The sequence below is a fragment of the Aricia agestis genome, chromosome 4, assembly GCF_905147365.1.
Source record: "Aricia agestis chromosome 4, ilAriAges1.1, whole genome shotgun sequence".
Classification (NCBI taxonomy): Eukaryota; Metazoa; Arthropoda; class Insecta; order Lepidoptera; family Lycaenidae; genus Aricia; species Aricia agestis.
Genome location: NC_056409.1, coordinates 19,687,939 through 19,713,911, shown reverse-complemented (window position 1 = coordinate 19,713,911; position 25,973 = coordinate 19,687,939). Strand labels below are relative to the sequence as shown.

General features: G+C 41.3%; 4 protein-coding genes across 4 annotated transcripts in view; 2 read left to right on the top strand and 2 right to left on the bottom strand.

Annotated features, from left to right (window-relative positions):
* The first annotated feature begins 911 nt into the window (after window positions 1-911).
* On the top strand, window positions 912-1,986 carry LOC121725945 (ubiquitin-conjugating enzyme E2 J1-like). The gene has a single exon (XM_042113145.1). The coding sequence runs from the start codon at window positions 1,072-1,074 to the stop codon at window positions 1,831-1,833; it is 762 nt and encodes a 253-aa protein (XP_041969079.1). The 5' UTR covers window positions 912-1,071; the 3' UTR covers window positions 1,834-1,986.
* Window positions 1,987-3,696: 1,710 nt separating this feature from the next.
* LOC121726324 (eukaryotic initiation factor 4A-III) lies at window positions 3,697-6,390 on the bottom strand. Its single transcript, XM_042113638.1, has 5 exons — window positions 5,988-6,390; window positions 5,534-5,869; window positions 4,699-4,921; window positions 4,255-4,509; window positions 3,697-4,058 (listed from the first exon to the last, which is right to left on the bottom strand). Exons 1-5 carry the CDS (start codon window positions 6,136-6,138, stop codon window positions 3,806-3,808), a joined length of 1,218 nt encoding a protein of 405 aa, XP_041969572.1. The 5' UTR covers window positions 6,139-6,390; the 3' UTR covers window positions 3,697-3,805.
* Window positions 6,391-6,858: 468 nt separating this feature from the next.
* LOC121726167 (protein hairless) lies at window positions 6,859-14,412 on the top strand. The gene is made up of 3 exons (XM_042113401.1): window positions 6,859-7,467; window positions 10,540-11,898; window positions 12,101-14,412. Exons 1-3 carry the CDS (start codon window positions 7,293-7,295, stop codon window positions 12,127-12,129), a joined length of 1,563 nt encoding a protein of 520 aa, XP_041969335.1. The 5' UTR covers window positions 6,859-7,292; the 3' UTR covers window positions 12,130-14,412.
* A 6,511-nt stretch (window positions 14,413-20,923) lies between these two features.
* LOC121726020 (metastasis-associated protein MTA3) overlaps window positions 20,924-25,973 on the bottom strand; it is an 80,699-nt gene continuing 75,649 nt past the window's right edge. The window contains exons 13-16 of the mRNA XM_042113235.1: window positions 24,100-24,306; window positions 22,700-22,831; window positions 22,214-22,233; window positions 20,924-21,273 (exon numbers count right to left, since the gene is read on the bottom strand). Of these exons, the coding sequence (XP_041969169.1) occupies window positions 21,217-21,273; window positions 22,214-22,233; window positions 22,700-22,831; window positions 24,100-24,306 (416 nt within the window). The 3' untranslated portion in view covers window positions 20,924-21,216. The remainder of the gene's footprint in view (window positions 21,274-22,213; window positions 22,234-22,699; window positions 22,832-24,099; window positions 24,307-25,973) is intronic.

Sequence of the window (25,973 nt, the reverse complement as noted above, 5' to 3'; positions counted from 1 at the left end):
AGTGGACTCAGTGGTAAGGACTGTTAACAGAAGTTTAGTATCACGCGAAGTATTAAAACGGCCTATTACACGGTCAATATCACGGAATATATAACACTAAAGGAAGGGCCATAGCAAGTAAGTTTCATTGAAACTGCTGTCGCCAAACTCACACAGTAACATTTTACGCACACAAAAGAAATAACCAATCACAAAGAGATTTCTTTTTTAAATACAATGTCGTAAAAACAACCCTAACCCTTTTGAAATAAAGAAGAATTTAAATTTAGCAATACCGGCTCTGACTGCCGAGTTCAGTTATTCAACGCTAGATGGCGCTTGACAGCTAAATATGATAAGACTTGAAGTTGTACGTAATTTTACACCATACGTCAACTAACTTAAGGCTTAAATCCGTACTCACGAATTTCCTTTTGCGTGCGAGTTAAGTTATGTCCAGCTAGACATAACTATGGCACGCGGGCCACGCCCATATGTCCTTTCCTGTAGTGTTATATATTCCGTTGTCAATATTATATCACACATGATTTTCATTCAGACATTCCACAAAGATGCTTCGTATAAAATAATAAACTTTTTTAGATCTTTCTTTTCATCAACGACTGCAACAGAACGTAATTCTTCATCATTATCACTGGGGAGTCATTCCATGGCGGCGAGCGAACAATGAGGACTAAAAGTGTTCTGTGTTATACAGGTATAACTATACCGTAGGTCTATGGTAGCTAGGACTTCCTAGCTAAGATAAGTGGAATAAGCGCTTATGTACCGCGATTCAGCCTATTACACCATCAATATTATCACGGAATCGCGATATTATTGACGGTGTAATAAGCCCCTTTAGCCATAGAAAAATAGAAAAAAAAATGACAGTGACATTAATGACACTGACATTTAAAAATATTTGTGTTTGTGTGATTGGTACACTTGTTATCAAAAATTCTCGAAAAATTGGTGTGTAGTGACTAGAGAGAATAATTGACTAATAATTACAAAAAGAAAGATTTTCTAATAATACAAAACGCAGGCAATTAATCGTTGTTGACGATTTTTTTCAATTCGCTGCTAAAAATGGCAGAGATGGGAGAACGATATAATACAAAGTGTCCAGGCGTAAAGAGATTAATGCGCGAAGCCCTCGAATTGGCGGAAGCTACAGAAGAATACTGTGCAAGACCTCTCGAAGACAATTTATTCGAATGGCACTTTACTGTCCGTGGACCCGTGGGCACCGATTTTGAAGGTGGGATATACCACGGGCGGATACTGTTGCCTAAGGAATATCCAATGCATCCACCTCATATTATCCTCCTGACACCCAACGGGAGGTTCGAAGTCAATAAAAAGATATGCTTATCGATCTCCGGGCATCATCCTGAAACTTGGCAGCCATCCTGGTCAATAAGAACAGCTCTGCTCGCTCTGATAGCCTTTATGCCGACTCCCGCCGAGGGCACTATTGGTTCTTTAGAGTATACACCAGCTGAACGTAAAGCTTTGGCAAAAAAGTCTGCAAATTGGGTATGTCCACAGTGTGGAGCTACTTCGGCACTGCTGTCATCGACTGCTGCTAAACCCCTCACAGAAGAAGAGCAGACTGCCCTAAATCAAATTGCATTTAAGGGAGAAGAGGAGCAGGCTCCAAAGCCACCCGAGGAGCCTGTAGTGGCTGAACCGGAGCCTCAAACATTGGAATCGACAGACTCAACCTCCAGCTTTTTGGACCAGCTGACTGAAATATTGGCTGTTCTTCTTCTAGGGGCTATCTGCATATTCATATACAGGCGCTGGAATATAACTTCAACTCCTGCAGCTACAAATAGTGAATTGTAAACTTTAGATTGTAAATTTTGTTGTTTAAAAAATGTTCAGAAAGTCTTTAAACTTACAATAATGTACTACTTAAATGTAATCAATTGTAACTCCTAATATGTCCATTTTTGCTTTTCTAAATATAAAAGTATTATATTAAAAATACCTAAGTAGGTATTTACTATTTAAACATTTGATATACTTATTAAGTATACTTTATACATTGTTTTTAAAATCTAGTGCCTTAATTAATATAAAAGAAGGCAAAACCTAAATTTGTTTTTTATAAATCAATTTACAGTTATTTAATTATGTTAATACCTCCATTGTGGGTATGACAGACACAATAGATTTTTAATTGTTATGCGGCAGCCAGCTGCTGCTTGGGAGTTGATGGGTTAATAAACTTCCATTGATTTCAAAGTTCATTAAATAACTGAACTTATTGGAGCAGTCATGAATTTTAATTTTTTTGGTTTTTCTTTATATAAATAATATTTATTTATTTATAGATAGTGAAATTATATTATGCATCCATACTTTAGTTTCATAAAAAAATTTGATTGTAAATAATGTATATGTATTATGATAACAAAAAAAATCATTTGACCCTGGTAAATAAATTATTATGACAGTTGATTTCTTACAATGCATAATTTAATTATGGAAAAATTTAAACTTTTTAAACTGTTCCTAACATCACATGTTGCACAGAAGCTTATTCATTTAGATAGCTTTATTAAAGACAAGCATGAAGTGTCGTGAAATAATGTTAATGCTACTTGTATTTCCGAATTTGATGTAAATTTACGATTAATTAAATACTATATATTATGTAAGCTGGTAGATGTAATACAATATGAACCCGTCTATGTATATAAAACTCAAAGGTGACTGACTGATTGACATAGTGATCTATCAACGCACAGCCCAAACCACTGGACGGATCGGGCTGAAATTTGGCATGCAGGTAGATGTTATGGCGTAGGCATTCGCTAAGAAAGGATTTTGATAAATTCCAACCCCAAGGGGTTCAAATAGTGGATGAAAGTTTGTATATAATAATACTTCTTAACGCGAGCGAAGCCGCGGGCAAAAGCTCGTTGTAATCTATATTTTTTAATTTCACATTCCAAAATAACTCTGCTGTGTTATAAAATTTTGTAAAATTAAATTATAAATTATAAGACAATCAAAGATTTAGTGTCTAATAAAACTTTAAAATAATATATTATGGTCTTTTATTTCAGCTATCAACCATTACTTAATTAGGTATATAATTTAATTATCATTAATCATTACTTACTCATAAATCATAATATAAATGTAAATTTTTCTGTCTATTGCAATTTGCATGTCAAAACTTTTTAAGGCTGGTTTTATAGTTAAGCGTTTCGGCAGCGCCGTTGGAGCGCGCGCGTTCTAAGATGTAACGAACATACGGGCGAACGGCGCTGCTCAAGCGCGCGACTTAGAAACGCAACTACTACCCCCATACATCTTCGAACGCGCGGCGCTCCAACGGCGCTGCCGAAACGCTTAACTATAAAACCAGCCTAACAGATTTTGATAAAATTAGGATAGTTTTTGGTTGGTCCTGGAAATATAAACTGTTTCCAAGCAATTATATTGTATTGACAACTAGATCTTTTAAATTAGAAAATATAATGCCTACATACAACTATATTTTTAATAATTAAAAAAATCTAATAAGTAATAGGTAAAATAAATAATAGGTAAAATATTAACCAATTTTAACCCATCAAGCCCCATAAGCTCATCGGTGAGCGAGACACAATTGATTTCCAAGAATCCATGATCGAAGGATTAAATACCCTTTATTTTTAAATTAATGAAAAGAGGATCAACAAATGAAACTAAAAGTAGTTTAGAGTAATTTATTTACTAGAAAATATTAAAGTCTAGCAGACATGTGAGAGTGTGTCAAAGTTTTATGTTACTTATATAAGTTCTTAAAATATAAAATTCTGAATTATATTAAATCAGCAACATTCATTGGCATCTCGTCTATTTGTGTGGAATAATATTGTTCAATATCTCTCAGGATTCTGATGTCATCGGATTTGACGAAGTTGATGGCCACACCCTTGCGTCCAAAACGACCAGATCTGCCGATCCTATGGATGTACAACTCACGGTTGTTGGGGAGGTCGTAGTTGATGACCAGGGAAACTTGTTGCACATCAATACCTCGGGCCCATACGTCTGTTGTTATAAGTACACGACTGTAACAAAAATATTCAAATTACACAAAACACAATCAAACTCTTTTCTCAATGTAATAATATAAATATTTCAATATGATAACACAAAACATTTATTTGCAATACATTTAGATAACATACTAATAGCTAATTAAATAATACCTAAAATACAACAGAATTAGATAAACAAGAAAATTAGTTTTAATAAAGAAATAACCTTTGTCCAGATCTGAACTCCTTCATGATATTATCTCTTTCTTTCTGTGGCATGTCTCCGTGCATAGAGCTGACTGTGAAGTTGGCCTCCTGCATCTTCTGGGTCAGCCAGTCCACCTTCCTCTTAGTGTTACAGAAGATAACGGCCTGGGTGATTGTGAGAGTGTCATACAGGTCACACAGTGTGTCAAACTTCCATTCCTCCCTTTCCACTGCCACAAAGAATTGCTTAATTCCTTCCAGTGTCAACTCATCACTGTAACAAACATAAACTTGTTAATGAGGATACTTCTGCAATGATTTTTACTTTATTCATAAATTTAAAAATTAGATTTGCCATTTTTTTGTCTCCTTATTTTAGGTATTTACTCTGCATTTTTTTTAAAACTTAGTAATTACTGGTGCACTTACATAGAAAACACTAAGTAACATTTAAATTACTTACCGCTTTACCAAAATCCTTATGGGGTCTGTCATAAATTTGGATGTCATCTCAAGAATTTCATGAGGGAGCGTAGCAGAGATTAGTACCACTTGAGTTGCAGGCGGAAGGTAACGGTAGACATCATAGATCTGTTCTTTAAAACCTTTGTTCAACATCTCATCGGCCTCATCAAGAACTAGCATCTTAATGGATCTGGTACGAAGTACACGCCGTCTGATCATATCTGTAACATATTATGAGAGATCAGAAAAGCTAAATTAAGGTGAAACAATAATATTAATGTTATTATTTTTATGAAATAAGGGGGCAAACGAATAAACGGGTCGCCTGATGGAAAGCAACTACCGTTGCCCATGGACACTCGCAACATCAGTACTACAGTAACTGTAGGTGTGTTGCCGGCCCTTTAAGAGGGAATACGCTCTTTTCTTGAAGGTTTGCAGGTTGTATAGGTCCGGAAATACGGCCGGTGACAGTATGTTCCAGAGTTTTACAGTGCGTGGCAGAAAGTTACGCGAGAAACGCACGGTGGAAGACTGCCACTCATCAAGGTGATGGCGGAGGATGGTATATTTTTTTTCCGCGTGGGACGATGGCGAAAAGTTGGTATGATTCTGAACAATTCCTCAGAGCACTCCCAGTGATACAACCGATGCAGGATCCAGAGTGAAGCTACATCTCGGCGTAATTCCAAGGGGTCCAAGCTGTTTGAAACACTATGGCAGTCGACAATTCCAGTGGCCCTTCGTTGGATACGATCCAGAGGGAGCAGTTGGTATTTTGGTGCCCCTGCCCAGAGATGATATATTGTTTGTATAACTTAAAAAATACATACCAAACACTCTGCCAGGAGTTCCAGAGACAACATGCTGTCCATAATCAAGTTTCCTTATATCCTCACCAAGATTGGTGCCACCGATGCAAGCGTGGCATTGTACATTCATAAAATCACCAAGTGCCAAAATAACCTTTTGGATTTGTGTTGCCAACTCTCTTGTTGGAGACAACACCAGTACTTGGGTTTCACGTAGAGTTGTGTCGAGGGATTGCAGAATAGAAATAGAGAATGTAGCAGTTTTTCCGGTACCAGACTGTGCTTGAGCGATGACATCGCGACCTTTCACAATCGGTAGAATACTTCTTTGCTGAATTGCTGACGGTTTCTCAAAACCTGTAACAGTAAAGTAAACATATAGAAAATATTGTTTTTGTTGCCTTGGAAACCTTAGGAAGTTTGAAGCTAGAAATATCCAATAACTAGATCACAAATAATATAAAAAACTGCATACCATAGGTGTAAATACCGCGCAGCAGTTCGTCACGCAAGCCCATGGAATCGAATGTGGGGATAACTTCGACATCTTCGCTGGTGTCGAACTCCACGTTCGACAGGTCCTCTGATATTATTTTCCTATTGTACGATACTTCCGAAGACGTCATTTTTACTGTATATACAGCTTAAACTATGTACAAATGAAACTTTCTAAAATTTGATGCAGGAAGTAGCACAGAACACGCAATACGACTGAGATGCGTTTAATTTAACTATAACAAATATTAGGGCAAAAAACAAACCCCACTAACATTACACAGCATTTATTCACAAACTGTTTACACTTTTAGAGAACCTAAAAGAGAAGCACGCTATTATTTTAGTTTACGATCTAACCAAAGATGCAAAAAATTAATATGGCGGCGTCTAATAAATGTCAAAATCAAAAACCACAGATTAATATAGATCAAAAACTGTCAAAATATTTTTTTAATTAAAGCGACTATTGATGAAAACGTAAATCAAACAAGTTTGTCAAAACTCAAAACATTGCAAAAATTTATATGCAAATTGCAATGTTTTGAATCTTGACTCTTGAATCTTGATACCTATTCTAGTTGCTAAAGCTCAAAGCTCAAATTTCCTACACTTAACAGCAATAATAGCTAACTTAACATTCTATATTTTGTTTCCAGAATCCAAAGCATGTTAGATATTTTTTGGAAGCTTAAAGCTAAGAGTACACTGTACAACTGTTTTCCAGAGGTTTGCGATTGCGAAAGAAATACCTACTTGTTATTTTATAATTGTTCAAAAAATCTGCAACAAACAAAGCAATATCTAAACGCTTTATAAACGCATTCAGTTTAAAAATTGAAGTTGTGCCCGAAGTGGAGCGATTATAGTATTTGGATTTTGATTTTTGAACGAATCAAAATGGATGCTGGGTGTGAATGAACTATGTACTGAAAAACGAACAGCTTTTTATCAACTTGTGTCGTAGGCTTGATCGTAGTTAGGGTCTAACCGTTGTGATTTGTTTCAGTATATTTTAATCGGTGTCAAGTTTATAAAAGTGGTACAAGATATCGGTCGAAGTAGTGGTCAAAATTAGTAGACACCGTGTCGGTAATGTGTTTACGAGAGTGTCGCGCGAGCTTCCCGCAGGTGTCCCTATTAGGATGAGGACTTCGACGGAAATATTGAATGTCGCTTCCAATACGCGAGTGGTCCGCGACAGGTCGCCGCTGCTCAATGCAACATGGCAACAATATACGGACTAAAATGTCGTCAGCTCACAGCATAAGCGAGTAGAAATGAAATGCATATACAGGAAGGAACAAACACAACTCTGACAACATGTACCAAAATGACAGAAGAAGTAGACAGAAGACATGGTGTGAACGGTACTAGTAGTAGCAAGGCTGTGAACGAGGACCCTCCTGGACATGGTGCAGTCTCGTCGACGTCGGGTGGCAGGCTCAAGTTTTTTAAAGGTCAGTAGCGCGACGTAAACACCTAGAACAGCTGTAGCATACCTCTGAATTCTGATATTTTGAAATCATAGTTCTTATAGTAGTTCTAACTAACCTTGTCTAATGAGAATATAAAATGGAATAATAAAGTACCTTCTGCCTTAAACTTGTAAGAAAAACTAGAAAGTCATTCATGCTCTAGTAACCATAGTCAGCCACATTTGAGTGAGCAGTTGCCAATTGTGTGCACAAAGCTTGAGTTCAATTGTTTTGTAATTGCCCAGAGGTAATGAGCAAATCCAAAAAATTGGTAATTTATGTATCAAAGAAAAACAGTATGACATACTATAATTAGTATACCACACTGAACTGAATAGAGTATGCAAAATAAGGTCTATCCTTATTTCTGTATTTAGATGTCTAATCTATTATTCATTCTTTATTACTTAATCTTATTTATTTGAAATGCTACTTGGTAAACAGACATAGAATTTTCCTAGTTTTGGACTAGATTAGTTTATAAATTATAATGAAACATTTTGCTAATAATAATATAATTTGTTTGCTTTGAATATTATAGTCCAATACCACTAAACATACATTTAGCACAAAAGGAGACTTTATTAAACTTTTCTCTGTATTTCTTAGCAAAATGTGTTCCTTCTCTAGTGGTGTCTTAATATTTTGGTAAAATTATTTATTGTTTCAGTGGTTTCATATTGATGAATCAAACAATACCATTTATGTTGATTGTTGTCTCTCAAACTTTAGCTCAAATAAAATTATATATTTATTAATTAACATAAAACATAAAATAGGTTTCAACATTTAAGAACTCAAATCTCTTCTTTGTAAAGTCCGATTTACATTATCTTAGTGTTTAGGAGTATATTTTATTACAACTTGAAAGCACTAGTGAAAACACTAGCACTACTACCTGAAGTACTAATGCAAGTAGCGTTTGCATGTTTCAACTAAAGTACTGTTCTATAGCACTTTGCTAAACACTAAAATAATGTAAATCGGCCCTAACTGCTAGAACTTGTAGGTATAATAAAACATTCTAGATATTTATGTCCTAACCACCGTCAGAAAATTTCATACAAATTTTATTGTTTCATATGAAGTTGACTATGCCTGTGACGTGTTTTTCATTTAATAATAAAAATTGATTAATGTCTAAGCTAAATAATCTATAACTAATCAAAGTAAGCCAACAAAACTGATAATTCTCTGTATTCTTAAATGTTTCTTTATTTGTTTATGAAAGTTCTCAATATCATAATTATGCATTTGAGGAGCTGGCGAACGAAACTGGATAAATACACCAGAGTGCAAAAGTTTTTTTACGAATCATTGTTTCTTGACCCATCTGTGTCAATCCCTGTTAATATTTTCAATCAAAACCGGTTAGAAAGGCTTTGAAAAGTCCATTTTTAAACTAAACCGGATAGGTTCAGTGGCAGTAGTAGTAGTTGATAGTACTATTTATTTATTTATTATTCGGAAAATAATACTAGTTTTTAGCCACTGTGTAATTTTTTTTTACATAGACTAATGGTTCTGTTCGCCAGCTCCTCATTTAAAAACTACAGTCAATAGGAACAGTATGTCTTAATAGATACTTAATTGTACAAAATAATTACATAATATTATCTTTATAAGCTTCAGAAGATTATTGTTATGTAAGGTGTTGATACTCTCAGTGTAAACATGATCATATTGACTCTGTACACTGATCTAATAATTATTAAAGTAAGCACATTCTGCTATAGTATAAACAAACATTTAGGGCAAGTGTCAATTTCTCGACTGATCTATCAAACATCCATAACAATAATTATTATTTCTGTTTAAAAGAAATTACATATTCGTTTTTTTAATATACATAATTTAAAGAGTTAAAGTTAAAAAAAATAAAATAGTTTACTATAATTTCATGTTAATTGCAATTTACATACAGTTTATTTACCATAATAGTATTTGAAAAGATAAAACTGACTTCAAAATTGTATGTAATTAAGAAATAAAATTCCCTATCTCAAAAACGACAGAACCAATTTTGATTAAACTTACAGTATTCCTTAAGTTGAACAATACCTAATGACTAGTAGAACAAAAAAAGAATGATTTGAATCGAACTTGTAGTTCCACACATAGACACAAACATACATACATACATACACTTGAAATTTCATTTGTTCAGACGCTGATATGAAGTAACATATTCGAAAACTGGGTAGTTCTGGAAATATTATTAGTAATTACATATTACATACATATCAAATTGATAACCTCCTTTTTTGAAGTCGGTTAAAAATACAGTTTGATGCCTTTTCCATAGCTTAAATAATATAAAAATATATTTAGACATGGACATAATATGGACAATATAGCAGTACCGTACGGTATAAATTGAAATATCTAATACAAATAACACAAGGTGCACTTAAATATTGTTATTGGCTACAGTAAACAATTGTATCAACAAATGCATTGTATCTGTTTACTGAGTTGTTTGCTGGCTTTCTCACTTGGTCAGTAGTCTTAGATTTCTAAATTTGGCTAAGGAATGTATTTGGAGGTGTTAAAAAAATTTGCTCATAAGTCATAATATTATGCTAAGACCATTAGGATTTTAAGAATTAGTTGAGTTTAAATGAATAATAACCTATATCTAAGAATACTTTCGCGAATTATATTTCTTGTTTTAATTATATTATTACAGATTAAAAACCAAGCCTTTTATTCAAAGCTTTTTGGGCAGACCATGTTACAAAATTGATTGGTTTTTGTGTTTCTCAGAATTTTATAATTAAATCAATTATGTAGCAACCTCCATGAGAAACACTTTGAATATTCATATCAGATAAAATCAATTAGATTAATTGAAAGTTAATCAGGCTGTGGTTTTATGCAAGCATAATTAAAATAAACCTATATTTACCTAATCAATTTTGCTATCATCACTGAGCTTCAGAATCAGGTGAAAAATATATCTCAACTTTACACCTGTTTCTTATTTAAAGGTCTCCGCTAGGTCTAGGCATTTATTTTACATCTTTTATTGTATAAAAACATTATCTTTTTCAGATGGCAAGTTTATATTGGAACTGGTACGAGGGAGCGCGCGTGAGGGCGAGCGGGTGGGCTGGGTGTCGGTGCCGCGCAAGACGTTCTGGCCGCCCGCCGCCGCCCCGCCCACACCGCCGCAGCCGCCCACCGCTCTCTCGCTCTCCGACGATAACTCCAGCCTGCACTCCTCGCCCTGCACCTCGCACCGCGACCACTGCTGGAAGCAGCCCACCCCGCGCCGTCACGCCTCAAAGGAGCTAGCCCTGTACTACTGCCGGCCGGCGTACCTGCACAACGACCATATCCGGGCCGGCGCCCGGGCGAAGCGCCGGCGCCCCTACGACCCCGGCGGCCCCGACCTTCTCCCCCCCAGCGGCGCTCGGAGGCTCACTAACGGCGTTAGCGATCGCAGCCGAAACGGTGACGTCGCCGGCTCCGAGGACGTCGTCGACGCGCCGATCGACGGCAAGGTCAAGATCGAGGACGAGCGCCGGACGGACTGCGATAGCGCGAAGCACTACCACATGAAACTCAAGAAACCATATCAGTATCATAAGCTAAGGGTCTACAAGAAGACGAGGCCGCAGATCCGGCGCAAGGAGCTCGTCCGCACGATAGACCGCCTGCGCGAGCGGCTGGCGGCGCTGCCCGCCCCCCCGGTCAACGCCAAGCTGGCCAGCTGCCGGCAGGAGCACGCCATCGTGTCGCCGCGGAAGCGCATCCTGCGGGAGATGGAGCGCGTCAGCCTCGCCGCCGACCCGGAGCAGGCGACCAAGCGGCGCGCCAAGACCGTACCGGCGCTCAGCACCGCCTCCTACCCGCCCTCGCCCGGCCCCAGCCACGCGCCGAAGCCGCCCGCCGAGCCCGCGCGCGCCTCGAACGGGACCGCGCGCAAGGAGCCCGCCCCCTCCCGCAACGTGAGCAGCTACAGCATCCACTCGCTGCTCAGCATGCCCGACGAGAGCCCCGCGCGGCCGTCGCCGGAGGCCAAGCGCTCGCCGCACTCGTATCCGGCGTCGCTGAAGACGGAGTCGCCGTCGAGCGTCAACTCGCCCGACTTGAGCCCGAGCCCGGACGGGTTCCGCTACCGGTACTCTGCGCTGACTCTGGGCTCGCCGGGGCGCGGCGCGGCGCGGGACTCGCCGACGCCGCCGCACTCGGGCGGGTTCCGGGCGTACGCGCCGCCGTCGCCGGGCGCGGGTTTCGCGCGCTGGGCGCCGCCCGTGCCGTACGCCGCGCCGCCCGCGCACTACGTGCTGGGCTACCCGTACGCGCCCGTGTACCGCGCGCCCGCGCCGCTGTGGCTGCAGTACGCGCCGCCGCCCTGGCCCCACCCCCTCATCGCCGATCACATGCCCAAGGAGGAGCCCGCCTCGGGTGAGCTACGACCGCTATTGCAATTTTTACACAATGATGACTCTATTTACTATGATATTTAAAGTAAACAATTAAAAAAGATAATATTATATAAATGGCAAAAATGAGATTTTAGTCCTTTGAATACTCGTCGTGTTAGACAGTCGATCGGCTATTCAATTTTGGTGGAAAGCTTGTAACAATTGACTTTTAATGCTTTCAGATCTCCCGCTCAATCTGTCGAAGCACTGAGATGCGGACTACAGGCACGAGTCTCGGAGGCCGGCGGGGCGGCGCTCGGCGCGCGGCGACACCGGACAGTGAAACTGCGACAGCAGTGATCGACGTTAAAAGTTGACCCTCACGAGACCCCCGTCACCCCGGCGCCGCAGACGCGTTCGCCTGCTCTACCACGTGGTGCGCGATATACAGGAGACAGAAGTGAACGTTAAGCGCGAAAACAGTCATTTGTACGTCATGGACCTTTTTGATCAGCGTGTGCATAGTGACCCCGAATAAATAACTTTACCGAATCAAAATGTCGGGAGGTTATTTTAAGGTGCGATATTTTTATGTGGTCGGGTCGACGCGGCATGGCGTGGCGTCAGCGGGCCGGCGCGGGCGTGACGTCACGATTGTCCTATAAACATTCCATTGCGTTGAACGATTGGCGTCCGTTGGAGTCCAAAATTCACATCCCACCTAGTTTGAGGTTACGCTACCGGCGCACGGCGGCGGACTTGCGGCGCGCGAGCGTAGCGAGAGACGAATCGCTATATTTTTATATATACGAGTTTTCCTATTGAATCTATCTCGTGGAAGTCTATTTACAGAGATATGTATAGAACTGAAACTATATTTTAGTATAAACGATGTTACACATATTTAGAGTATGTGCGAGTATTTTCATATGAGATATTTGAGCGCGAAATAATATTTTAATATTGGCTATTATTTTAGTGTAAGGGTAAGGTCTAAACGAAAAATACAAATCGATTGTTGACATTCAGTGCCTTTTATCTAAATGAAACTATTTACGAAAGACAAATCTGAACATAATTTTTCTGGATTTATAAAATTTTATAAATAATTAGGTGCATCTTTGCTACGGATGTTTTATTTTGTATACTACGGTATCGGGTACAAAACCTTTCCATAGTCTGCCAACCCCTCAGGAATGACTTCGTTCGATCTCATTATTTAATATAGAAAACAATTGCAATGAGGTAAAGACTACAGTGTCGGGATCAACTCTGGGCGTGTGCGGTGTACAGTGAGACGTTGTATATAATGTGGACGGGCGTCGGGGCCGCGCTCGCGGCGGCGGTATATTACCTACAAATAATATTATGATTGTACAGTATTTTTGTATCGAGTATTTTATATATGGCGAGTGGAGTGCGAGGCGCGAGATGGCCGTCTCCGGAGCCCGCGGAGGCGCTGGCTTTGAGATTATATATAGAGGTAGTTTTGCAATGTTAGTATCGTAGACGGCGACCGAGCGGAGGTGCGGGTCGCAGCGCTGTCCGCCGACAAACTCGACTTAGCGTTAACGTAGCTGTAACAGAACCTGCTCAATTAAAGCGAGTCTCCGACTACACTTAGGGATCCAGATGTAATGTTGTGGCGATTCGGAAATTTAGTGGGACTAAGTGAAGCGCTTGTAGTATTGTAACTGTATAATGCATATTTATTTCGCTTGGTGCGGCGCATTCGACCGCACGGCTCGAATGGGTCGCAACGACTGTGCGCACCGGGCGAGTTCCCTCGCGAGGTACAATAGTCAGGGACACATAATATTATTTTGTAGCCGAGTACTAGGATTTGACTAGGATGTACGGGATCATAAGGCGATTCGCCCGATGCGCTTTTCAATTTATATTTTATAAATTTATTTTATATTTAAGTTAATCGAAGGTGAGTTTTCATTCGATAAGTATATTAATCTCTGTAAATAAAAGTATAATCGTTTTAGTTGCCTGATCTTTTTATAAAAATGTTCATTTAGCTAAATACTCAGTAAATGTAAATGAAAACAAACTCTCCGATGCTTTTGTTCGAAGAGGTAAATTCAGACGTACTAATATTTTCTGGGTTTCCCTTTTTGCGATAAAGCCACACATTCGAGTGCCATCAAGCAGTGCAGGTGTAGCGGTGAGCCCCGCGCGGGCCTAATTTCCACTTCCCACAACATTGTCCTCCGCTGTTGGATTATTACCCTCACACTAATAAGAATATTTACATAGAGACAATCTGTGTACACACATTGCTGTCTTCTTCTTTCGAGTGACGTAATCATACAAAGATGGGAATTGTGCAGCATTGTCCGCCGTGTAAATGTTTTAATTAGAAATGGGGTAATTATTTTTCTATGTACACATTTAACTTTAAATGTGATAGTGCTTCGGTTATAGCGGGACACTACGCCGGTGTCTCGAGATCCACTTAAAACGTATTTATCGCGCGGAATAATAGTTATTATTCATTTATTTTAAGGTGTAGTTATGTACTCGAATAAATATAACTTTTTAATAATCTGGTTTTACTTGGACCCCAGTTGTATTGACTATGTTACAGTGTAACTTTGATTGTAACATTTCAAAATTCTCAGCACCAGCTTTCATCACTGTATGAGAACACTCTAGTTTTTCAGGATAACATAATTTGGCCTGGGTGAATCCAGAGCCAGAAAGTTAATATTTTATTACCATGCCAAATTTCATCAAAATCGAACCATTAAGTAACTAACAAAATACCATTTTAATATTTGTGCAACTTTCACTTTAAAGCGCTTTGCAGACGAAGGGGCGGCGCGGGCCGGTCAGTTTCGCCGCGAACGATAGCACAAAGGGAATCCTATATTACCAACGCACAAGGCGGGCAAAAAGACCGCGCCGCTGGTGCCTGGCGGGCACTGGTGGCGCATGTCTGCGGCTGCCCGCCGTGGATCACACAAACGCAGCTGCCCCCCCTGGATCATATTGACGTCCCTACTAAGTATATTAAATAGTACTTTTATCTATAAAAATTAAGAAAACGAATTTTTGCTATTTGTTTGCAATACAATATTTTTACAACAAAAAATTATTAATTTTTTATTCTTTATAAACACCTAGCTTATGAAAAATCTGTTTTGCCCCCCCCCCCCCCCCTGGCCCAGAACCTGGGTAATTTGCCCCCCTCTGGCACCAGGACCTGGGTAATTTGAGGTTTGCAGGTCGTATAGGTCCGGAAATACTGCTCGTGACAGTTCGTTCCAGAGTTTTACAGTGCGTGGAAGACTGCCACTCATCAAGGTGATGAGGATGGTATGTTTTTCGCATGGGACGATAGCGAAAAGTTGCAGGTGGTATGATTCCGAACAATTCCTCAGAGCACTCCCCGTGATACAACCGATAGAGGATGCAGAGTGAAGCTACATCTCGGCGTAATTCCAAGGGGTCCAAGCTGTTTGAAACACTATGGCAGTCAACAATTCGAGCGGCCCTTCGTTGGATACGATCCAGAGGGAGCAGTTGGTATTTTGGCGCCCCTGCCCAGAGATAAGAACAATATTCCATATGAGGCCGAACCTGCGCCTTGTAGAGATGTAGGCGTTGTTCCGGACTGAAGTACTGTCTCGCTCTGTTAAGAACACCAAGCTTCTTCGAGGTTAATTTGGCCTTACCCTCTAGATGATATCGGAAATGGACTTCGCCCGATATGTTGACGCCAAGTATCTCAATGCTAGGGGAGATGGTTAAAGATGTGCCCTCGAAACGAGGATATACGACCATTGGTTACTTTTTAGTGGTGAACGCGCAGACTTGTGTCTTGGCGGGGTTGAATTGGACCAAGTTACGTCTACCCCATTGAGAGACCTTCTCCAATGAATTCTCCACTCTCCAATTTGCCGAGAAATATTAGGGGAGCCGGTATATACAGCATCACCTGTACTATCATCCGCATAGCAATGAATGACGTTGGTTTGTAACATGTCATTGATATGCAGTATGAATAGAGTAGGCGATAGCACACAGCCCTGAGGGACACCAGCATCAACAGACTGAGTTCCCGAGCATTCGCCGTCAACTACGACCTTTATGCTTCTGTCTGCTAAGAAACTAGTGACCCACTTACATAATCTCGGGCAGCCCGTATGATGGAAGCTTTGATAGTAGCGCTTTATGCCAAACCCGATCAAAGACCTTCGCAATGTCCAAACTAACAGCCAATGTCTCTCCCTTCGACTCAATTGCCTGAGCCCAACGATGAGTCAGGTATGCCAAGAGATCACCAGCCGAGCGACCTTTACGGAACCCGTATTGTTTGTCGCTTAGTAATCCCTGGCCGTTCAAGTATCGAAGAAGCTGGCTATTGATAATGGATTCCATTATCTTCGAGAAGAGAGAGGTTATAGCAATTGATCCTTAGTTGGAAGGATTTGAGCGATCACCTTTTTTGGGGATCGGGTGCACCAAGGCTGTCCAGGAAGCCGGGACGATGCCAGTTGAATAGGAGAGCCGAAAAAGACGCGTCAAGACCGGAGCCAACTCTGGAGCACACTTTTTCAACACAATAGGCAGGATTCCGTCTGGCCCACTCGACTTTTGGATATCAAGGGAACGGAGGGCTTTTCGCACTAAGCGCTGATGAAACCGAATATCCGACATGATTCTCGTGCATCGCGGTATGGTCGGCGGTTTCTGCCCCCCCGTCATCCAGGGTCGAGTTTGACGCAAAGAGCTTGCCCAGAAGATCGGCTTTGTCTTTTGCGTCCTGGGCCAACGATCCATTTCCTACGTGTAGGGATGGTAGGGTTGGCTTGCAGAAATTTCCTTCAATAGCTTTGGCCAGAGACCAGAATGCACGGGTTGCCGAGGGGAGGCGCTCAAGTCTCTTGCCAATTCTATTGACGTGCTGTTGCTTTGCCCGAGTAATCTCTTTCTTGAGGGACCTAGAGGCAAGGTTTGTACTCCTTTTTATATGTGCTGGCTGCAAAATAAATAAAATAAAAAATTAAAGGGTGCTCCCATACAAAAAAAAACCCTATTTTTGGCCTATTTTTTCCCCATAACGGTACAGAACCCTTCGTGCACGAGTCTGACTTGCACTTGGCCGATTTTTATACTTTTCCACTTTTCTCCGAAAGCCTCCTGTCTTCTTAATATCTCCTGCTTTCTTCATGCTTGCAGAACGCTGTCCTTTATATACTTAATACTCTTAAAATAAAATGTTTAAAGCCTAAGTTCCCTAATGGAGGAAACAGGACTTTCACTAGAGTATATGTTACGCTCAAAGACCGAAAACGCTCAGTGAGCGAAAAAATGGCTCACAACGCGTTGTGGTAATAGTGAAACGGCCACGACGCGTTCTGGCAATCACAGAAATACCACAAAGCGAAATTCGTGTCGTGGCTGACGTGCTATTCGTAAAAGTAAGTAAAACCATGACGCGTTCTGAGCATTTAAAAACAGCCACGACGCGAATTCGTGTTGTGGCCCTAATGAAAACGGCCACGACGCGTTCTGAAACGAGGCCGTGTTACGCAGGAGTAATTTTATAGCGCCCAAGTGCGTGCGCAATACACAAGAGCACTCTGGTTTCAATGAAACTAGGCCAGTTACGCAGCGGTAATTTTATAGTGCCCAAGTGTGTGCGCAATACACAAAAGCACGTTACACAGGAGTAGTTTTATAGTGCCCAAGTGTGTGCGCAATACACAAGAGCACTTTGGTTTCAATGAAACCAGACACACTTGGGCACTATAAAATTACTCCTGCGTAACTAGCCTGGTTTCGATGAAACCAGAGTGCTCTTGTGTATTGCGCACACACTTGGGCACTATAAAATTAGTCCTGCTTAACTGGCCTGGTTTCATTGAGACCAGAGTGCTCTTGTATATTGCGCACACACTTGGGCACTAAAACAACTCCAGCGTAACTACCAGAGTGCTCTTGTATATTGCGCACACACTAGGGCACTATAAAAATAACTTATGCGTACCTGGCCTGGTTTCATTGAAACGAGAGTGCTCTTGTGTATTGCACACACACTTGGGCACTATGAAAATATGACTTCTGCTCAACTGGCCCGGTTTCATTGAAACCAGAGTGCTCTTGTGTATTGCGCACACACTTGAGCACTTTAAAATTACTCCTGCGTAACATGCTCTTGTGTATTGCGCACACACTTGGGCACTAAAAAATTACTCGCTCGTAACTGGCCTAGTTTCATTGAAACCAGAGTGCTCTTGTGTATTGCGCACACACTTGGGCGGAGTTGGACGCTATAAAATTACTCCTGAGTAACTAACCTGGTTTCAGAACGCGTCGTGGCCGTTTTCATTCGCGTCGTGGCTGTTTTTAAATGCTCAGAACGCGTCATGGCTTTTCTCGATTACCACAACGCGTTGTGGTCGAATAGCACGTCAGCCACGACACGAATTTCACTATGTGGTATTTCTGTGATTACCAGAACGCGTCGTGGCCGTTTTCACTATGACCACAACGCGTTGTGAGCCATTTTTTCGCTCACTGAGCGTTTTCGGTCTTTGAGCGTAACATATACACTATTGAGTAGACTTTAAAAAGTGCCTAACAAATGCATCTAAAAACCTTTTTGATTACTTTTAGAGTAATTGTTCTAGAAATAATTTCAATCCTTAAAAAGTATGTATTTGTGATAATAAGTCTATAGAATAATTGAACTACAGCAGCGCTTTTAACAGAGCAAATATAGTCCACAACAAATCAAATTGCTCTTAACTCAGTGTAATGAACTAATAAAGGTTTTAAAACAAGGAACACTAGATATTTTTTCTATTAGAAACTTAGTTCTTATTCAAAAACATGTATAGAATGCCAATGTCTATTATGTCTATAAAAAAGCCATGATTAGTACTCCTAAAGCATAAATAGATTTAAGGCGTTTGAAGTGTGCTACTTGGGACGTGCCCCCAAGGATAGGATGCAAAAAACGACCGCATCCCATCCCAGTCTGCTGACGTGTAGTGCCACACACGACGGTATTTAACAGCACGCTGTCTTAACACCGTGGTAAGTGGCACAGAACTCCTAACAAGGCAATGATCTGATGAACCAAGTGGTGCGGTTAGGTACGGATATTTGGTAGCCATCAGGATTTGAAGTCAGCAGGAGGTCCAACAAGGAAGGATTCTGACCATCCACATCTGGGATTCCCGTAGGCGTAGTAACCAGTTGTGTCAAGTCGTTCGCAAGGGCAAAGTTGCAGACAGACCTCCCCGCATGATCAGTTTTACTGGAATTGAGCCAGTCGGCGTGGTGGGCAATAAAGTCGCCAAGTATTATGATCTCTGCGGATGGGATCTGCCGCTGCTCAAAATCTGAAGCAGCTTGCAGGTGCTCCAAGAGTCGGTCCGTCTCGGGGTCACCACTATGGGACCTATTAGGCACGCATAGACGCGAGGGTGCTCGTCGCAATCTATGCGGATTGCGGAGCCATAAGTTTGACAGGTCCATGACCTCAAGATTGCTGAGGCGGCGAGAGCTGATATCATCTCTGATATACACACACAGTCCAGCTTTGGGTAGAAAGGAGTGCTCGAGATAATACCCTGGGTGGGAAAGGTATGATGTGTCACTCGGAGATGATATCTGCGTCTCGGTCAAAAAGAGCAAAGCCGGCTTTGCCGTCTCAGGGTGGTAATGGACGGCATTAAGGTTGGAGTGTAATCCCCTGATATTACAAAAGTCCATGTTTAATATCGAGGGGGGTGCCTTTGTGCGTTTGCTCTTGCCCCGAGCAGATTGGAGCGCAGTTTTGCCCTCCCCAGAATACGAGGGGCAGCCTGGACGTCCACGTTCAGTTCCAAGGGCTCCTGAGCATGGACGTCCAGAGAGGGATTCTCCAACGCAGTTGGTACCCTCCTGGGGTAACAAATTGTTTTTCAACTGCGGCATTTCTAAGGGGGTAGGGGATTGGGCCTCCTGTAAACTCACTCACTCAGCGAAACACAGCGCAAGCGCTGTTTCACGCCGTTTTTCTGTGAGGCCGTGGTATTTCTCCGGTCGAGCCGGCCCATTCGAGCCGAAGCATGGCTCTCCCACGGACAAATATATCTTTATGCGGACCACTGGTAATGTCTAGGCGGGCCGCAGGTTGAGTATAGTTGTACTAGATGTTGCCTGCAACAGCTTTGTTCCGCTGAATTTGGTTATACGTGGAAACTGGGTATTTTGCGTGTTGAAGATAATATAGACTATATAGACCGTACTTTTTTGGGTCATCAGAATTCAGAGACAGTGATGCCGACACATTTTTCATGTGCAATATTACTCAGTAGCCGCAAAATTTATAAGTGCCAGTCGAGCACGAAAGAGTTCCATATTAGGTTCGACTCTGCTCTATTATAAATTGACCCTAAGACTTCGTTGTCGGTAAGTCTATCTGTCTCCAGGCTATCCCAAGAACCGCTATAGCAAGACTTCTGAATTTTCACAGATTGTGTATATCTGTTGCCACTATAACAGCAAATACTGAAAAGTGAAAACAAAATAAAATAAATATTGAAGGGGGCTGCCATACAACAATCGTGAATTTTTTGGCCTTTTTCGCTCTATATCAATAATATGGCATGGCACTTGAATTTTTCACATACATATTCTTATGTTAGATGTGTACTTTAATATTCACTTATAATACCACAAGAGCTTCAAAATTATCGGGTATTTCCCGATAGGTTCGTTGCAAACAAATGAAGGAGTCAAGTTTTTCAGGTAAAAAAATCACGAGCGCGAAGCGCGAGTGATTTTTCCTGAAAAACTTGACGACTGACGTGGAAACTGGGTATTTTGCGTGTTGAAGATAATATAGACTATATAGACCGTACTTTTTTGGGTCATCAGAATTCAGAGACAGTGATGCCGACACTTATATTATGTACCATCGAGGAAATTGATTCCTAGGTAGTTGACGGACCTACGTCATTTGGTCGGCTTATGTCATACACATACATACATGTAGTTTTTTTTTAGAAAAGGATCATGAAAACTATAAAATCGAGGGTAATGAAATAAGGCAACACTCCAATTTGTGCTTTATTTATGAAAAAAATTGTAAATTATCCTACAATGAATCTCCGAATGAAATAGACTTACATATCGTTTTATGTATCAAATACATTATTCACTCATCGCCAGATCGAACCACATAAGAACATTATAGTTTAAAATATTATCTACAGAATCCATCGTCGGCGATTCGATTACCAAAAATACAATCTTCGTTAACGTTTAGGTGTCGGGGTGTCGGTCGGGAGTCGGGTGGACGTCGGCCGCCGGCGCGGGCTATGTACAGTCGCAATATACAGGCGGCGGCTCAGCCGAGCAGCGCCTCCATGGTGTAGGGGCGGGGCGGCGGCGGGCGCGGGCCCTCCTGTCAGTCCAGAACTACCGGCGACTGCGCCGCGCCCGCTCGCGCCGCCTTCCCCGCGGCCCCCGCACCGCCCGCCGCGCCGCCCGCGCCCGCCGCACCGCGCATCGCCCGCCAGGGAGCGCGCGCGCCGCGTCGCAGCTCGCCGCAGCTGAGCGTCCGTCGCGCCGATCTGAGTAATATAACATTTATTAATCAATATGGTTTCAGTGCAAAAATCAGCTAATGAGCTATCGCTCCTTGTCTCCTTTTCGCTATAATATATTTTTATCGCTCTACTATACTGTAAGTTCCATACTTGTTAAAACTATATTATAGCTAATAAATGTTGGTGTGTAAATGAATGACATGATAAGCAAAAGAAACTTACTTTGCTGCTTCTGTGGCTCTGAAGTAAAGATCATCTGGCGCATCCATCCACGAAATCACGTGACGACGTCCACCACGGCCGGTCAAGCTTGTCGGCTTCCCGTTTACCTGTAAATATAGTTTATAATATGTTTATAATTATTTATACTTGTAAAATTATAAACATATATAAATATTTATATGTTTATAAATATTTATGTATGTTTATAATTTTACAAGTTAATTTGTCCAGCAACTAGGTTCTAACTCCAAAAAGCTCCAAGCGTTTCGAGATTTATGATTGAGAATGCGATGTTTGATGGGTTTCTTTTTAATATCCATTGTGTGATAATGACGTGCGAGTGTTACGTACGTGTGCGAAGACGTGTGCAGGCAGGGGCTGGCCGGTGGCTTGGGCGCGGGCGCACATGGCGGCGTACTGCTCGCGCGACGGCCGCTGCATCGGCGCTGGGTGCTTGTTCGGGCGCTTCGCGGGCGGCGGCGCCGGCGTCACACCTACACCTCCTGGAAATCGCATGCTTTACAATACCTTTTCTAGAGTTTATCAACTTAAACTTAGGTCAAGGTTTTTTACAAGTAGCAAAAAATAATTCACTAAAATGCGACGAAGAATTTATGGTCGAATTATATTATATTGTTACATAAAAATATGATATTGTTTGAAATATAATATTGTATATTGTGTATTTACCTCCCGCTGCTTCATCCACAGTAGGCAAGAAAAAGAAAAACGTAAAATTTATATTATGTAAACATGTGTCTAACTTATGCACACTGCCCAACTGTTAATAATGTTCAAAAGTCGTAGTTCCTTATACATAATATTCCATCAAAACCATTTTTAATAGTACAACAAAGATCATGTGGTCATGCATTATTAGCTCGATGGTCGTCTTTATTGATCATGAAATCCATAATTATTATAATTAATGAGAAAGTGTGTCTGTCAGTCTGTTGTTTCTGATGCGAAAAATGTACGTTTTCCGCGCGATAGACTAATTTTAGCGCAACGGAATTGGGGGCATTATCTAGTGTTGAAATGCATGTGTTGTCAACTTACTGTCGAGCCCGTTGATATCGTCGTACGCGCGTCTCTTGAGCGAGGGCGGCGGCGGGGGCGGGGCCGCCTCCGCCGCACGGCGCGCCTCGATCTCGGCGCGGGAGAGCACGCGTTCGTACATCAGGCTGCCGTCTAGTGCATAATAAAAATAAATGATAGTAACATAAACCATATATTTATGACAGAATAGAGTTATAATTGAACAGGTAAAAGATACAAAATAAAACCGGCCGAGTGCGTGTCGGGCCACGCGCAATATAGGGTAGTACCGCTAGTTTTTGAAAATTTTTGTATGGTCAATGAACGTATATTTATAACGTGTTTTTCACTACTAACACCAACATCTCAGTTAGGTACTTTCAAAGGAATTTGAACGAAAAGTTCCTTTATACTTCGCCGAATACATTTTTTTTTAGTTGATCGACTATTACTCAATACTTTATGAAGTCTTCTCAGCCGTGATAGTTTTCCTTAATTCAGCATATTTCTTACTCCCGTGAATTTTTTCACATCAGAAGAAACCGTTTTGCAGGGGTGGACACTGGACTCTGACTTTTCCACTTTAAAACTTAATATTTCACAAATGGATCCCTAAATCGGAAATGATCTATGAATACTCATAATATTTTTTAAAAATCTATCCAACGACACCCCACACAAAAAAGAAATGGGCGCGAAAAAAAAAATTTATCCCCGTTTGTTGTACTAGTTTTTTTAAAGATTTTATGTACCATTTTGTCGGCATCATTAATATGTGTATTCATGCCAAATTACAGCTTTGCAGGTCCTATGTCTCTGTGCAAAACCGCGGACAGACAAACAGACAGACGGATATACCGAAACTATAAGGGTTCCTTGTTGAATACGTAACCCTAAAAAACAAAAACACTATCGTAAGTTAAGGGATTCGGAGATAGGTTGTGAACTTTAAGAACATTAGGACGTGCTTGCGTTTCGTCTTAAGTCGGCACTACATAATATAGGCGAACGCGTCCGGCCGGCGCGCTGGCCCAATGTGTAGAACGGGCGAAATACCTACCGCCAACGCCGCCGTTCTACACATTGGGCCAGCGCGCCGGCCAACGCGTTCGCCTATATGTAGTGCCGACATGAGGTTATTACTGCGTCGGAACATCAGCTGCTATGCGAATTTTTAACGTAAGTATCGGAAAAGGAACAAAAACATTGTACAGCGTATCCATTGTGTATATTTATTATTTTTATAGGTCAATGTCAATCAATTTAGTTTCATTGTGTGAATATTGAAATTTAATGTTACAAAATTGTACTTTAAGTTAGTGATTACTAGTAAGTAAATAATCGTAATAATTGGTGTAACCCCTTATAATAACATCGATAAATAAATAGTAAGGTCGTTAGTAAACAGTAGTGGGACCGACCTGGCGCCTTAGGCGGTTTGGGGAAGGCGACGTGGTTGGGCGTGGGCATGCGGTCGCGCGGCGTGAGCACCAGCCAGTCGTGCGTGCGCGGCGCCGGCGTGCCCAGCGTGGTCGCCAGCCGCGCCGCCACCGCGCCCACCGGCCCCCGCACGCGCGGCGTACCCCGCACCTCGGCGCCGCCCGCACCGGACGCCATCGCCAGAGTACCTGTCGATAGAACATCAATATAGTAATCATCAAGCTTACGTGAGCCAGTCAGTAAATAAAACCTGTTAATCATAATATATTCACTGAAACTCCTCCATGACATATATGTAGTGTAACATTTAACTTCATTTAAATAACAACAACCCGCCATGAACTGTAATTTGGCGCTGTTTCGTCTGTTTCCAAATGTTTTTCTTTTAGTAGCGACCCAACAGCGAACGTAAACGGATTAATAGTTCGCTTCAAGTATTTATAAGTGATTATTTACGTGTACTAACAGAAATGGAAGGTAAGTGACTTATTTTTATCAGGTGTTGTAAACCTTTGGCTATATTGATCAATTTACTTTCGTTTTATTGTAGAACCGGATATTAACTTACTGTACCGTAATTCAAAGCCAAATAATTAGAGTGGCAACACTATTTTTCGTATGTGTGGCGGAAATAGTACCTAAACGACTTCTATATCCTCCTACGTCACTCGCTTTCTGCCTCCCTATTGGTTGACGTTTAGTTCTAAGTTTTTCCACCAGGTGGCAGAGTTGAGCTTTTAGCAGCACAACGGATTTGGAACCATTGGCGGTTATTTTTCGTGCTGTGCGGACGTATATTAGATTACGCGTAATTTCATATCTTTGTTTAAATTTGTGCACGTGGCACATCAATTTTACTTTTCGGTTTACCGAACGACTTCTTAATAATTCTTATAAATAGAAATAATGGGTTCGGATAAAAATATTAGCTCGAGTTCCGAATCCGACCCTCCTGCGCGAAACAAAAGGAAGGCCGAAACGTCGAGGAGCAGAGACCAACGTAAGCGTCGCCGGACATCCGACATTGAGTTAAGTAAACTCGCTAAACAGGTGAGTCAAATTCAAAGTTTTTTGGCTCAATCGTATTTTCAATCGACAGGCTATAATAATTACTTTCCAGCTTGGCAGCCGCTCGAAAATATACCCTCGCATAATAATTCCGATGACAACCGGTGTTTAGATGTTTGCGGCGAATTATTTTCCGATAATGATAATGAAAATTTAGCTTCGAGCTCCAAACAAGTTGAAAACTGTGTAAATTTTTCGATTAATGAAATATTAAAAGAGTCCTCGTTGCCGAGGTCATTGCAAGATCATTTAGATTTGCTAATGTCGGCGCAACACTTCGACACTCCCGAATGGAGTGACGTGCGCTATTCCGATGTTAAATTATATTGTTCTACGCCCGGATTTCTCGAAGTCGAATCTAACGACGAAATAAAACCTTTCGAGAAATAGGTAAAACAAAAAGATGCCGCGCAGGCAGGTTTTGAATCGTTTTTAAATTGGGTCGTGGAAAATTCCGTCGATTTGACTGTGTCTTCTATAAAAGATAAAAGTAATGAGATTTTTGTGGGAGGTGCTATGTACACAATAAAATTTCTTGCGATATGTTTCAACTCGCTTGCGGGCTCAGGGCAGATATGATAGGACAAAGAAGGGATGCTATTTTAAGATCTGTTAAAGATACGTTTTTACGAGCGAGTTTACGCAAAATACCTCCGTCTTGCCATAATTTGTTCAAAAAAGAACAGTTTTTGATTGGCTGTTGAAAAACCGGGCGGTAGTACTAAAATTTGTTGGCCGATACGACCTACAATGCAAAGAACGGCCGTGCAGGCTAGCTCGAGCTCAA

Coding starts and splice junctions, on each gene's coding strand:
- LOC121726324 (XM_042113638.1), bottom strand. CDS start 6,138: ATGACGTCTTCGGAAGTATCGTACAATAGGAAAATAATATCAGAGGAC. Junction 4,922..5,533: donor AACTCCTGGCAGAGTGTTTG/GTATGTATTTTT, acceptor AATATGTTACAG/ATATGATCAGACGGCGTGTA. Junction 4,059..4,254: donor GAGTTCAGATCTGGACAAAG/GTTATTTCTTTA, acceptor TTTTTGTTACAG/TCGTGTACTTATAACAACAG.
- LOC121726167 (XM_042113401.1), top strand. CDS start 7,293: ATGCATATACAGGAAGGAACAAACACAACTCTGACAACATGTACCAAA. Junction 7,468..10,539: donor CAGGCTCAAGTTTTTTAAAG/GTCAGTAGCGCG, acceptor TATCTTTTTCAG/ATGGCAAGTTTATATTGGAA. Junction 11,899..12,100: donor CAAGGAGGAGCCCGCCTCGG/GTGAGCTACGAC, acceptor TAATGCTTTCAG/ATCTCCCGCTCAATCTGTCG.
- LOC121725945 (XM_042113145.1), top strand. CDS start 1,072: ATGGCAGAGATGGGAGAACGATATAATACAAAGTGTCCAGGCGTAAAG.